This window comes from Lithobates pipiens, unplaced genomic scaffold (assembly GCF_037356315.1).
Source record: "Lithobates pipiens isolate NorthernLeopardFrog02 unplaced genomic scaffold, aLitPip1_a1.2 Scaffold_18, whole genome shotgun sequence".
Classification (NCBI taxonomy): Eukaryota; Metazoa; Chordata; class Amphibia; order Anura; family Ranidae; genus Lithobates; species Lithobates pipiens.
Genome location: NW_027507758.1, coordinates 470875445 through 470891118, shown reverse-complemented (window position 1 = coordinate 470891118; position 15674 = coordinate 470875445). Strand labels below are relative to the sequence as shown.

At 41.2% G+C, this 15674-nt stretch overlaps 1 protein-coding gene across 1 annotated transcript in view; it reads right to left on the bottom strand.

Annotated features, from left to right (window-relative positions):
• The window catches only part of ACSL3 (acyl-CoA synthetase long chain family member 3), a 112179-nt gene that overhangs the window by 53560 nt on the left and 42945 nt on the right, over positions 1 to 15674 (bottom strand). The window contains exons 2-3 of the mRNA XM_077488310.1: positions 8319 to 8708; positions 3442 to 3619 (exon numbers count right to left, since the gene is read on the bottom strand). Of these exons, the coding sequence (XP_077344436.1) occupies positions 3442 to 3619; positions 8319 to 8669 (529 nt within the window). The 5' untranslated portion in view covers positions 8670 to 8708. The remainder of the gene's footprint in view (positions 1 to 3441; positions 3620 to 8318; positions 8709 to 15674) is intronic.

The following is a 15674-nucleotide window of genomic DNA, read 5'->3' as shown; positions in this document are numbered from 1 at the left end:
TAATGGTCATGCTTTTTTCTTCTGCTTATTTTTACACAAAAACAGAAGATAAACCGATCAGTGTGAAAGCAGCCTTAAACTACACAGGCAGTGGGTAGAGAATTAAGGACACAAACTACATTAGACAAGTTCATATCCCATGTCTGATTAATGTAACTGACATCAAGATTGCAGGGAAAACACCGGATTGCGTGGTTTCCGAAAGCATGGTTTATTCTGCCAAATATCTTTATGATAAACAGCAGCCAAAAATCTTGCCCAACAGCAAGCGTTTACTGATAAGTAGTAATATTCCACCATTATCTCATACATAAATGGAACGGACCTTTTTAAAACAGACCACATTCAATTTTGTATCATTTACAGTAAATGACATCATGTGGTGCATCTTCCCACTGTAACTAGATAATGTGGTACTGATACACATCCCATCTCACTGATGTGACTCAATCACCATGAGGGGGGCGCCTGGGAAGTTCTGAGCAAAATGTTCATCCTAAAAATACCGAGTGATAGCACACACTAGGCTGCCACCATTGTAAGCGTACAGCTGAATTGTTACTAAAATCACAACGCTGGCAAAAGGAAAGTACAGCTGGGCTTATTCAAAATGGTATGTCCCATTTCTGCAATATCCTTCTTATTCAAATATGGCTGCCAGAGATCATTAGCAGTTAGCCATGCCAGCCAACATATGAGTTGCCCAAGAGCAAACACCTGTATAGAATCAAGAGCAAAATGTTTACCATTATTAGTGGGCAAGTCCTCCTTTGCATGCCACTTATTTCACCATTTTAGTGCTCAAGTCGATCGGCATACTCCCCACCATTTCCATTTGAATGCAGTGTTGCATGCATTGAAATGGGAACCACAGTGTTTAGCAAGAAAATGGTGGGCTTGATCTGCTTTGTCTGCAGTTGAAACATACTCCAATAGATTATACTGCACCCAAAGAAAAGGAACCCCCCAAAAAAGGAGTTACATGCCGCCCTCAAACTTTTATTTACACTACCTCCACTGGAGAGTGAATAAGAAATTGCTGACCTGCTTTTGATGCACGTTTGAGCCAACGTTCACATTAGGCCGATATGGCATGTGATTTGCATCGTCTTAATTGGTGCAACGCCACACTGATTCCCAAAAGTAGTTCCTGTACTACTTTTAGCAACTTCGGGGGCAATTTGAATAAACCTCTGTGCATGAACCCGCACAGATGTCTGTCAAATCCTACGCCAAGTAGAAGGGGAAGGGAGGAAGAGGGAGCTGAGTGGTGACGTTAACGGCCATGGCTCCTGCAAGCGGGAAAAGGATACCTGTCAAAAAGCAGGTATCTGCTCCCCCCCCGAAAGGTGGCAAATGTGGGGGGGGGGGTTGGGGGACAAATGAGCAGAAGTTACGCTTTTGAGTGGAGCTCCGCTTTGAGTGCAGGAGTCTGCCATCAGGCCTTACCTCACCGACTGTCACCCACCCGTCTAACAAAAGCATCATTATTGGTCACAGAGACACCTTCAAAAAAGGAGATGGGAGGCAGGCAGCAGGACTGAGACTTCCTTTCAAGTAAAACTAGTTTCAGTGGCACACAGAAGACTTTTCTAAAATACGAAAAGATGACGAGTAACAGAATGTGTTTTGGGGTGTAGTTGCAAGCAGGCCTATGCTGTGTGGGATTTAATACATACACTATCCGCTGTGGAAATTAAGAATTAATTCCTCAATCGTACATTTTTTTGATTGGTACTCACCTCTCCGCCGGCTTCCGGGAATTCAGGGAGTTCCGTCAGACATCACTGGACTCCTCCCCCCTTCCCCAAGTGCCTCCGTCTGCTAACGAAGGGAAGGGGGAGGAGTCTGGTGACGTCGAACTTCTGATTGAATGTAACACGTATGGGGGAGGACCAATGCATGACATCACCCGCTGCTGCCCTACGGAACTAACGCGATTGTCGGCTTTACATGCTGTGTTTTTATCATCTTTATGTGAGCAGTTTGTGTTTGAACACAAAGATTAAATCTTATACTTAAGGGGTGAGCACTTAGATCTTTTCTTTCTACCCATGGCCTGGCGTCCTTCCTGAGATCTCAGGAGACGTGAGAAGTTTATGGTCCATGTTAACTCTTTTGATACCCGCTTGCCCGACCACCTGTTTGCACAGGGGTCCATGCCATAAGGTGAAATGGATTAGTTAGACTGGAGGTGGAGGGATTGTCACGCTACTGTGGGGGGGAGAAGACTTATGTCAGTGCTACAGTTTGAATTTAAAAACTTATTTGTGTGAACTGTGAAGTTAAGTCATGGATTGTGTAAACTAACTAGTGTCGGGTTATTGTATATAGTGTATACCACATTTACCACTGACTAATGCAGCGTTGCAATGCAAGGAGATCAGCTAAAAAGTAGTTGGATCTGTATATGCGTTATAATCAATCGAAATTAGGATAGATATATATATATATATATATATATATATATATATATATATAGATATATAGATATATAGATATATAGATATATAGATATAATAAAAAAAGAAGGGGGATTAAAATCGAACACAAACATTTTATATCAGCAACAGCGCATAATATATCTCTCTCTCTTTATATTTTTTTTCCTAAAAATATATTTTTTCCCCCTTTTTATCACATTCCCTCTGTTCTCAGCTACACAAGAGCTGGGGAGAGGAAAAGCAACAGCACACTGAGCCTCAGTAAATGGCTGTGCAGCGGGGGCATGTCAGGATAAGTCTGATCATTGGAGGAGAGCAGGCAGATTTCCCAGCATAGCTAGAGAACTGACCATGGTGTGCTGTCCTGCTTAGTGTGGTGAGATTTTAATAGGAAAGCAGAGGGACTGGCAGGAACACCAAGGGTTTCACACAAAGGAAGCAATACAAAGAACAGAATACGTTTTCATACAAGTACATTGTACAGCAGGCACAGATCAGGAATATGAAATTTTAGGTTTAGATACTCTTTAAGCACACAATGGTTGATCCCAGCACAGAGACGAAGCTGCACATCAAGCCAGGTGTATGCTCACTGTAGGGATGCCTCTACCAATTTGCTTTAAGACTTGCAAAATGCACATTTTCAGGAAGGAGATATTTACTCCACAGATTGGGCAGGGTTATGTACCATCTGTGCCATGAGAATTGTATCTTGGGTAATATGGGACAGAAATAAGATGCACTCAATGCCAAAAACCCATTTGAGGTAAACTTACGGTCTGTGTAAGACAACAAGAGATTAGTAAATTACAAGGAAAGAAAAAAAAAAAAAACGAAATACAGAACAGATGTGCAGAGTGTGGAGCAGATCTTATAATCTAGTATTGGGAAGGCTTCTGGCACCCTGGAGTATAACATAAGGCAGTGCAATGTGTTCCGTGGATTACATTCCCAGACAAAGTAGTCAATTCCTGCGAGAGGGAAGGTTATTACTCACGTGGGAAATTATACATGAAGCACGCCTGTGCCGATATGATCCACTCCGCTCGTGTCTCACAGAAAATGGCTATGTTCGACCGGGGCTTCTGGTTTAGTGCAGCAAGCCCACTTCCAAAATGAGAGGCGGCCAAGTAAGCCTCATCGTAAGTCATCCAGTTGTACTTTCCCAAGATAACCTGGTAAGGATAAGGAAAAATCGACATAAGCACAAGTGCGGGTCTCCTGAATTCATTTTTTTTTTTTTTTATCATCCTTTGCAGATGTCAGCTTGTAGTTCTCAAACTTCTTAATAGAAGCACCGTGGTAGTTCATGGATTCTTCCTGTCAGATTGTATTGGCTTGCCTTTCTGGGATGTATGAGCAAAACGGATACACTGACAGATCTGCAGGAGACCTGCATGGCCTGCATGGAAACAGCAACCTGCTCTTCTGGGGTCCCTAGTGGCTCCATTCCACATCAGATAGCCCCCTGGAAGAAGTGCTCTTGCGGGGGGTTACCTTGCGGGCGTGCCACAGAGTCCAGCATTCGGCGTCCATAGAGGCAGGAGTGGGCCCCACCCGCCGGGTCATTGGATTTGATTGACAGCAGTGGGAGCCAATGGCTGCTACCAATTTATCCCATCAAGAACCGAGAACCCCCTGCAGCGAGAGAGTGCTTCCCCGTGGGACAAGTTCGAGGGTTCGGGGGGGGGGGGGAGAACGAGCGGTCACGAACAGGTGTTTTTCACCTTCATGCATCCTATGCAAAAATCACGAACCTTTATTTACAACCCCTTTAATGCACTTTTTTTTACCTGACTTCTTAAAATAAAAAAAAGGTAACTTTATCCTTTAATGCAGGGATATCCAAACTACAACCCTCCAGCTGTTGCAGAACTGCACGTCCGACTCCCATGAGGCAATGTAAAACTGACATTCACAGAAAAGGGGCGGCACAGTGGTGTAGTGGTTAGCACTCATCTAGAAGTAAAAAGGGTCGCTGGTTCGAATCCCAACCATGACACTACCTACCCAGCGTTTGCAAGTTCTCCCTGTGCCTGCGTGGGTTTCCTCTGGGTACTCTGGTTTCCTCCCACACTCCAAAAACATACTGGTAGGTTAATTGGCTTCTGTCCAAAATTGGCCCTAGTATATGAATGGGAGTTGGGGATTGTGGGCTCCTTGAGGGTAGGAACCGATGCACATGTGCGATGTACACGAGGAGCGCTTCATAAAATTTATGGTGCTATATGGGTACCTTAAATATCATAGACGAGCATCTTAATGAGATACAATGTACAGGAATAGTGACTGGGACACTCACTCAGGTTGAACTGGACGGACGGGGTCTTTATTCAACTTTACTAACCATGTAACTGGAGGGCCGTAGTTTGGAGACCCCTGCTTTAATGCATTAAAATATAATACTCACCTTAGCTCCAGCATTCTCCGGCTGCTGACATCTTCAGGGGGCCACCTTCTGGGTCTCGATCGCCGGCTGGGGATGACATCACTGCCACGCATGTGCAAGAATTCAGTCAGTCAGTCAGATGTGGCATTGACGAACTTTTACAGTGAGCTGCACATGCACAGCTTACCGTACATGGGCGGACAGGCAGGCAAGTAGTTTTAATGCAGAAAAAACAAAACATGTCTCTTCTCCATTAAAAATCCTGCCTGCCCATCCATTATAATTACTTAGCCTAAAGGTCCACTCTAAGGTAAAAACCTTAAGGCCATTTTTTCCCCCCTTTAGGAAAGGAAAATAAACCCAGTGCACTTCATTTTAATTTCCAAACAGAGGTTGCTTGGGCAAAGGGTGATCAGACTACTGCCCTGAAAAATAAATGATGTGCAACTTGCACCCATGCATCCTACAGTACATCAGATTGTACCATTTATTTTTATACCTGGACTGAAACACTGAAATTACAAAATTAAACTAGTCTAACTAGTCGGCAAGGGACACATTTCAAATTAGGGACTGCTTGACACAGCTCAGTATTTTCAAATTCTGCCTTGGCAATAGATTCAGTAATTATGATCTCTATTACACAAAATCATAATACACACGGTTATTTTGGAAGACTAATAAAATGCAGCAGAATTAAGAAAGTGTGGGAAATCCGCTATAAAATTCTATCAAATGCAGCAGTAAACCAAGCATCATTAGTATTGGGGGCAGGGTGTGGTGAGTCATGTAAACCATATTTATCAGTTCATAATAACAAGGATGACTTGAACAGGGAAAGTTTCAAGTGGCCACAAGATGTACTTTGCTAGCGTATAAATAATAAAAGAAAAAAAAAAAAAAAACCCAAGGAGAAAGTGACCACAAAAATGAAGCATTATACATTGCAAAAGACCAACACTGCCCTTCAGTGGTCATATGCAAAACTGCAACGGTTTTTACCAATGCTCCATATACGGGTGCTGAACGCTTGTTTGGTTCTTGGCCTCTGTCCGATAGGAAGAATGATCCTGAGGCAGATGGGTAATAAAATAAGAGGAAAAGGAGTGCACCAATATTAAACAGTGCTTCTTTTCTATTTAAGAACTTGCTGGAATACAGCTAGGCCTGATCAGCAAAGGGCTTGTCACAGATTACCATGAGGATGGAGGCCAAAATTGCCATATTTTCACCAGTTAGCAGGAAAGCTGTAAACGAGTGCCAATGCCTTAGTAAGACCGGTCTAAACTTTCTTTGGTATTTAACTTAAAGTAAAAAAAAAAAAAAAAAGTGTATCTATGGTCAAAACGTTAGATCGCAGATTTATTCTTACATTGAATGTCAATTATTTCTAGCCTACTTCTATTTATCTGAAAGCCTAAGTGCAGCAAAAATAAAAAACAGCAGACTCAACACAAGGGACATAACTTACAGTCAAAAGGATGTGTCCCTTGTGTTGATTGGTCTTTTATCTGAAATCCCCCCCATCTAGGTCACCCCACTGCCGTAATCTTCTAGTGTGGCAAGGGTTAATACAACTAAGGGGTTATTACAGGCTCACCAAGAGAGCCAGACTATGTCCACTCTTTCTGACCAGCAGCTCATATCAGACTACATACTATAGCCTTTATGAATGAAACACAATCTATGAACGGAGGGGGCAAACCTATCAATCATTCACCCAACCTCCATGCTTAGATCCTGTTACTATCATAGCAGCTGTAGTATAACTTCTATGATTGAAGGAGCTCAGAGGAAAGGGCAGGCATAGTCAGGCTCTCTTGATGAGAGCCTTCGGAAGCCTCTTAGACCCCTTTCACACTTGTGCGACTGCAAAGTCGCATGACAAGTCGTGCTTCACGATTTTCAATGAGTTCTGTGCATATCTGTGACTTCAAAGTAATCCCTGCACTACTTGGTGCAACTTGAGGTCCATAGACCTCAAGATAACAGGCATTGCTTCAAGTCACGTCAAAATCGAGGCAAAAAAATAAAAAAATGAAATAACACAACTTTCAGGTCGCACGAGTGTGAAAGAGGTCTTAGTTGTAATAACCCCTGCTGCACCAGAAGATTAAGAGGCATCTGCACAAGGGACACATCCTACTGTTTGGAAGTTATGTCCCTTGTGTCAATTTTGTGGGGGGGGGGGGGGGGGGGGAAGTTGGCTACACTTAGGATTTAATTATCTTTTAATATGGGATTTTATCTTTTGCCAAATCCTCACAGATTAAATTCTATGACATGTATTCACTATGTCCTGTCAATGAGCACTGATGTGTCACTTTTCACAGAGTCTGCCTCGTGAATGACAGAGGTACTGAGGAGGAGTTTCAGGAGGCGGAGCCCATGCAGGAATCACTGCAGGCAGCAAGGTACCATGGGATATGTAGTCTTTGGAAATCAAAAGTAAATCAAATGAAATAAGTATAGAAGTGATGACAGGCAACACTCAACTTAAAAAGGATTTTTCCAAGTAAGCTTATATTGGATTGTCAAAATTAAACTATGGTTTGTATTGCTATTACAATGCCGATATTATGCAAATAAAGCGTATGGCATTAATTTAGATTATCTTTAAAATAACTAATTCAAGTTTTTACAACATAATTAATATTTCACCAAGTCTTTAGGACACCAAAATTTATTTTAAAGTAGTTGTTTATAGTTGCAAAGGTATCCATCTCCTTGAATCAAACATCAGTTAGTGCATCAAGCTAACCACAAAAGCTTCTGAAAACTGTTGAATTTTGGCTGCACAATGTAGAAGCAGCTGAAAAGAAAATTTATAGGGTTGCTATAAAAAAAAAATATAAACAAAACACACCTCTGTTGCATCAGTGTGATATTGCAGCGGTGCCCACAGACTAACAATGAGAACTGAGTGATCACAAGACCACTGGACACTGATCTCCCATTAGCTTTGAAAAGAGAGCAACGACCGTCAGTCACCGCTTTCTGCTCTGTCCCTCCAGCACTTGGAGCGTCTGGCTGGAGAGGGGGCTGGACTCAGCTGGCTTCAGCTCAGGTATGTGGTTAAATCCAGACAATCCTTCCAGACTGGAGTGACTCTGACATAAGCCAAACAGCTGATTCTGGGTCAAAGGAAAGTGCACTCCTGTGCCCCACAAAAAGTATGGCCAAAACAGCTTTGGTCATACTTCTCTTAAAGTGGAGTTCCACCCCCCCAAATAAAGAATTTTATCAAATGCGCTTAAAAATAAAAACAATTAAATTTTTTTTATTTTTCAAACTCGCCTCTAAAATGCCTGTTGCTAGGGGGTCCCTCGTAGTCTGCCTCCTTCAGCGCCTGGGCTCCTGACATCACTTCTCTTGGCGCAAGAAGGGAGATCGATACGATTAAAGAAAAGTACACAAAAAGGGATTACATTTGACCTTTTATAATAAAGTTCAGACTTTACCCCAACACATTTGTGCTCACGCACCTTTTTAAAGACTTTCCCATTAGGCTGGATTTCATCTTCCTCACTTAGCACCTCTCTGGTTCCCAAGCATCCTTTGTCTTTGAAAAGGTCTGTAGCATGCTTAAAGACCTTGTCCAGGGTATCACAGCCTGGGTACAGTGAGGAGGCAAGACTCTGGAAGCTATCCACTGAGCGGAAGGGGCTGTTCGGATCCTCACTAGCAGGTTTGGCTTTTATTCGTTTAGCAAGTCTCTGCCTCTCTCGTGCTCTGGACAGCAAGAACCATGGAACAAATGAAATAACGCCATAAAGCCACATAAAAAAGTGCAAAATGGAGAGCAGCACTGGATTCATGTCTTCTTTTATCTGCATTTTGGATACTGGGAAAGATGAAGATTGTATCCAAGAAACCTGAAAAAATAAAAATAAACACTTGTTAGGAGAGAACAGGGACTGAATATGTGTTCATATTTTTTTAATTGAAAACTTTGAACATTTTTGTTTACGTCCCATTAGTGAGATCACACACACACACACACACAATAAAAAATAAGGATAATTCTTTCCAACATAATTTTAGGGTGTGAAACTAGTACCATATTGAGAAAGGAAACCACCCCAATGGAATGGAAGTCATTTTTTTTTCCATCTTATAGGTTCACCGACAGCCCACACCCACCTATAAGTGTCCGATAGAAGCAATGTTACAAGTCCTGCAAAATAGCCAAATATGGAGCCAACCTCAGACAAAACAGTTCATTTATTTTCTATTATGGGTACCTACTTTTTATTTGTATTTTATTTATTTTATTTAATTGTAGAGAACAGGAGTCATTTTAAACATTGGGATGGATTACTGAAAAAGGACTACTGAATTAGAAGGTTGAACGTTGCTCTGAAAAGCTTGACAGAATAAAGTTCTTGTTTAATCTTAAAAGTTCTAAATTTACAAAAGAAAAAAAATAAATAAAAAAAAAAAGAAAAAGCCGAGACTTTTTTTTAATGAAGTGATTACTTCTGATGTATCCGCTATACTGCCAGACAAAAAATTAGGGATTCTTCTGTTCTGACCACTTGCAGACCTTACACGTGTAATACTACCAGTCTGACTGCGGGCTGTGCTGCATACGTGGCAAATACATCAACACACAATCCAGTCCAATCAATGAGAAGACTGAATGAATGAACTAAAAAAGCACAGACTTTTTACGCTAAAATTTTTTTATTCATTTTTTTATACCATACAACAGGAGATTAAACATTTAGTTAGCAAATGTCTTTTGTATAACAATGAATTCATTTTGTTCCCAGCAAAGGCATTTGTGAACAATAGATTAATATTCTATTAACGTGGTTGTAAAGGCTGAAGATATTTTAACTTTGTGCATACTATGCATGGAGGAAAATAAATAAATAAATAAAAAATAAATAAATAAAAAAGCAAAAAAAAAAAAAAAAAAAAAAAGCAAACAAACATCTGTGTGTAACTGGTATGTGACTGATGCGGAGGCACTGGTGGGACTGCACTGATAATCAGTGCCCCAATTATCAGTGTAGATGTCACTTTTAGAGAAGCTGGTTATGGGCTCCTCTCCTCATGCCGACAGGAGTGCCAATAACAGGCATTTTATTTACCTTCGTGATCAGCTGTGATTGGACACAGCTGATCACGTGGTTAAAAAGACGCCAATTGGCTCTTTACCTCAATCTGATCAGCAGACAGCGTCCCAGATCTAGATGACCACGCTGTAGTCGTCGGCTCAGCAAGTGGTTAATATCACTTTAAACCCCTTTCACCGGGGCTTCCTGGTCAGGTCTGCATGTCAGTTTTTCAAGTGGTTCAGGACCAGAGGGGGAATGGAAAAGAGAGAGGAAAAAAAAAAAAAAAAAAAAAAGCACCCCAACACTGAAAGACTTTTCCATTTTTCCCTGAACCCAAACATGATAGATCTAATGTAGCCTGATGTAAAAAAAAAAAAAAAATCACAAATACACACATAGATCCAATACAGGTTCACCACTGTCTGCTGTCAAAATGTAAGAAAAGAAAAATCAACAGGAATAACTGACAGTGACATCAGTCTCGTTCTGTTCCAATTCAGCCAGGGATCTGCTCACAAATGTCCTGCCACATGGAGAAAGGACCCTTAACCCCTTCACTGCCAGGTCCATACACCATACAGACCTACCTGTAGGAAGACCAGTGCATCCCGTGCGGGTAAGCATGACCCTCCATGGGCGTACACCTTAGTACGCCACATGTGAATGATGCTTCAGTAGTAATTTAGCAGCAATTAAATAAGTTATGTTATGTTTATGTGCACTATTTTACTGTATTTTTTGTGAAAAATAGCGATGATGATGATGAACATTTGCACAATTATTGCGGGGGGGCCAAAAAAATAAAATAAAAAATAACACACACCATATATCAGTAGCACTTTTTTTATTCTACGGGTCATGTGCTTTCAGAAAAGGTCTAGTTTGAGGGGTCTTTTCAAATTCTGAAAGCTGCAAGTGGAAAATGGTAACTGCCGGATATTTATAGTTTTGCATACCTTCAGTTTTCACCATGTCACAAAAAAAAGTGCAAAAAAAATTAAAATCTAAATATTTGTCAAAGCAATAGTTATAAATTTTATATTTACTAGGAATTTAGCCAAAATGTTGTACATTTTACCATATATGAACCCATCATTAATGATTTTAGTGAATTTTTAGCAAAAGTGCTGTTTTGATAAACATTTGTGCAAATTTCGTGGTGCCTTAAAAATCAGTAGCACCTTCTTTCTATTCTACTGGCCATGTGTTTTCAGAAAATGTATGCTTTTGGGGGGGGGGGGGGGGGTTTCACAAACTCTGAAAGCTGCAAGTGAAAAAAGAAAACCTCCAGATTTAGAGTACGTCCGATTTTCACTATTTCTCAAAAAGGCACAAATTTAAAAACGTACAAATGTTTGTTATTTATTCACTCAACACAGGGCAAGCTTTTATATTTAGTAGGAATTTATTAAAATTTGCTATGTTTAAATCTGCTAAAAATGATTTGAAAATTTTTGGAAAATATATTGTTTTAGTAAACAATTGTGCAAATATTGTGGGGCATTAAACAAAAAAAAAAAAAAATCAGTAGCACCTTTTTAAATCTACTGGTTCTATGCTTTCAGAAAGCATAAGGTTTGGGGATCTTTAAACTCTGAAAGTTGTAAGGGAACAATGAAAACCTTCAGATTTTGGAGAGAAATGTGGTTATTTACATTTTTACGTACGTTCAGTTTTCACCAATTCTGCAAAAAGGAATGTTTTAAATTTAACTAAAAACACGGCACATTTTACAATTTGTTTAATTTTAGTGCATTTTTAAATATTGTTTTGATAAACATTTGCACAAATATTGTGTAATAAAAATCAGTAGCACCTCGTTTGTATTCTACTGGTCATGTGCTTTCAGAAAATATGTGGCCGTGGTAGTGGGGGGGGGGTTCTTTAAACTCTGAAAGCTATAAAAAGGAAAAATAAATCAATGGAGAAAAAAAAAAAATGGCCTGGCCATCGGAGTTTAAAAATGGAGTGCAGGGCCTGGCAGTGAAAGGGTTAAATGATGATTACTGACCTCATTCAAACCTAGCGGAGACATAAATTCACTCCAGTCATGGGCTTGTTCACTTTTTTTTATTACCAATCTCTGTATATTCTGTCAGATGCAATTACACAGGTCCCATGGCTAGTTAAACCAAAGAATCTATAATTCTGATACCTTTATTTACAATGAGCTTGCTCAAAATGTGCGACACGCTTTGAGGTTGAGCAACAAGTTGTGTAATGGTGGGATATTTTTCTTTTAAAAGTGTTATTCCAGAGAATTGAGAACAATGATTTTTCAGGAAGTTCTGTTTTGCTGACGCTGTATAAACTGGAAATTAGAACCCACCAACTGACATTCGTATCGAAAATGTACAAACCTTATTCCAGGTGTGAACTACTACTACTGAAAAGTATTATATAGGCCCCTTTCACACTGGGGTGGGTTTTCAGGTGCTCCAGTGCTAAAAATAGCGCCTGAACAAACCGGCCCCTTTCACTCCAGTGAAAAAGCCGGAGGGCTTTCACACTGGAGCGGTGCGCTGGCAGGACGGTGCAAAAAAGTCCTGCTAGCCGCATCTTTGGAGCGGTGAAGGAGCAGTGTATTCACCACTCCTACCCATTGAAATCAATGGGGCAGCGCGGCTATACCGCCGGGAAAGCACTGCTGCAGCGGCGATTTACGGGCAGTTTTAGCACTGCTAGACAATAAATCGCTGCTAAAAATAGTGGCACTTTACCGCCGCCGCCCGCACTGCCCCAGTGTGAAAGGGGCCTTAGGGACCCATTAAAAGATTTGCCATCTTTGGCTCATTGTGGAGACTTCCTGTTTGACTATGGGTCAAAAAGTGAAGTGAGAGGAGACTCCCTGCAAATTAAGGGAATGCTTTTTGAAGACAACCCTGAAAACACCCCTGTCCATTGAAATGAACGGAAAGTGCCTCAAAAATACCCCACAGCTTTTTTGAAGAAGTCATTTTGAGTCAAATGCCCTTTAAAAAAAAAAAACCAGGTGTAAAAACGGGGCCTTCGTTCTACTTTAAAACCACCATGGCCAGGTGAACATAATATGGACACAAGGTGGTGAGCCTCCAGTTTTCCGATGCACGCTTTTCTACAGAGAAACAGACAGGCACCAGCAGTTCAGTGGTCGCCTGTGGAATCTGAAGGCAGAGGAGAAAACATACATCAAGGTTCTACAATCAAATCTCGCCACCTTTATCAGCCAAGAACCGTCAAACCACTGGGATGTGGGTACACCCATCTACACAGCAAAGTCTTCTCACAAGTAGTCATTCATCTGTATCTTATGAGATAAATCACTGTTTTTATAGATTAGTTTCATCTTTGTTAATTTAGTATTTTGGTTATTTGTTGTGTTTTTATTAGGCGATTGTTGGGAAATCCTCTATTAGGAGATGGGGAGTGAACAGAACACGATAACCATAAGTTCCCATCATGAATCGGAGTGATGGCTATGACTCTTTAAAGCGGAGGTCCGCAGATTTTTTTTTTTTTTTTTAAGTCAGTAGCTACAAAATACTGCAGCTGCTGATTTTTAAAATAAGGACACTTACCTGTCCAGGGCCCACGTTGTCGGCACCAGAAGCCGATCTATCCCTCGGCTGTCAGGTGCTGCCGCTGCCACCCACTGTAAGGGAATCAGGAAGTGAAGCCTTGTGGCTTCACTTCCTGGTTCCCTACTGCGCATGCGTGACTCGCCCTGCGATATCCCACTGGTCCTTGCTGTTTTCTGGGACCCGTGTTGTCTCCCAGAATACATCGGGGGTGGGGGGAAGTGGCGTAGATACCCATGGGTGGCTCGGGTATCTATGCCCAGAAGTGGAAGCAAAATACCTGTATTAGACAGGTATCTGCTTCACCCTCGCCCCTGAAAGGCACCAAATGCGACATCGGAAGTGAAATTTTTTGGTGGAATTCCACTAGGGCTGAAACAACTAATTGATTATGAAATTAATCGATTATTATTTTCATAAATCGATCACTAACATAATGGGGTTAAGAAAAAAAACTAAAATTAGCCCTTTATAGTACAAAAAGAGCAAATCGCTACTGTAAATATTACAGTCACTGTCTCATAAAAAAATGAACCCTTTACAGTAGTAATTATTTGCTCTTTTTGTACCAATTTTAGTTTTTTTAACCCCATTATGTTACTAAACATCTCAGGCCTGAGTAACACCTCTGTTTTTGGTGCTATTTGCAGAAACACTACAGTTCATTTATATTGTTTCCTATGGGACACGTTCATATCCATGATTTTTTTCAGCTGCTTGGAAAAGAGGCTGTATTTGGAAAGGACAAGTACTTTTTTTTTTTTTTTTTTTAACACAACACAGTGCTATTTTGTTTTTTTGGTTCAATATACTTCAATGGAGAAGCTACAGAAAAGCATGTAATAATAAGTTTTTGCGGCAATTTGTGTTTTTGAATCTGCCCAACAAAATGTAAAAATACAAATCGCAGCGAAATTACCTTTTTCAGGTTTTTAACCGATCGAAACAATAATCGGCCAAATAATCGTTAGTTGCAGCCCTAAATTCCACATTAATGATGTTATTGGTTCCTTATTTGTAAGTTCTATACATCTATGGAGTCATGATTATCCTATGCATGTTCCTGCCCGAGGAAAGGTGTTAAAGCGGAGGTCCACCCTAAAGTGGACCTTCCGCTCATTGGAATCCTCCCCCCCTCCGGCACCACAATTGGCACCTTTCAGGGGGGAGGGGGGTGCAGGTACCTGTACAGTACAGGTATCTGCACCCACTTCCGGCATAGCTATCTGCGGAAAGGGGCGTAGATCTACGCCCCTTTCCGAAAGTCCCCCGCTGCCTGCTGGGAAACACACAGATCCCAGAGGCAGCGGGACCATCCTTATTGCGCAGCGCAACTCGCACAGTAGGGATCCGGGAAATGAAGCCGAAAGGCTCCACTTCCTGATTCCCATACCCAAGATGGCGGCTGGGCAGGTAAGTGTCCTTATTTTAAAAGTCAGCAGCTGCAGTATTTGTAGCTGCTGGTTTAAAAAAAAAAAAAAAAAAAAAACGGCGGAACTCCCGCTTTAACATTTCAGCCAGAAACTATAGCAGAAAGAACTTTCAGATGCAGTGCACTAGAGTCTCTCTCACATACATACATACATACATACATATATAGGATTCTCGACCTATATAATCTGTGAAGTGTGGGCACATCCTCACGCCTGTTGATCTTTTGAGATGTATTATTTCACAATATGATTCAACATTTTTAAATTTATAATTTGGGAAGGGACATCCTCCCCGTCCCACCATCCTGCAGTGCCTCTACCAGCTTGCCCATTCGATCTGCAAGCTGGAGAATGAATCAGCCAATGGTGGCCATTTACCATTGAGAATATGGCAGACCAGATGGTCTCCGGCAGGCTCTATGACCTTTGATGCCTGGGAGAGATGTTATGATGTCACGTCCAGCCTCTGCAGGATTTAAACACTGCCGTTTTCTTGGCTGGGAAGCAGAGTTTTTTATTTTAGGTTTTGCAGCCTAGAGACGAGATCTGGGGACTTATAGACCCCAGATCTTGCTGTAAAGCGGACCTGTCATGCCCCCCCCCCCCGCGAGCACACACACACACACACACACCTCATTTGAATAACTGCAGTGCAAATTCCACGTGACAATGTTTGGGGGGGGGGGGGGGGGTGTAAATTTTCTAGCGAAAAAATAAATAAAAAAAAATAATGATATATCTCTCGCTATCTTTTTTTTCCCACATGTAGGAGAGGAGTGCCAGAA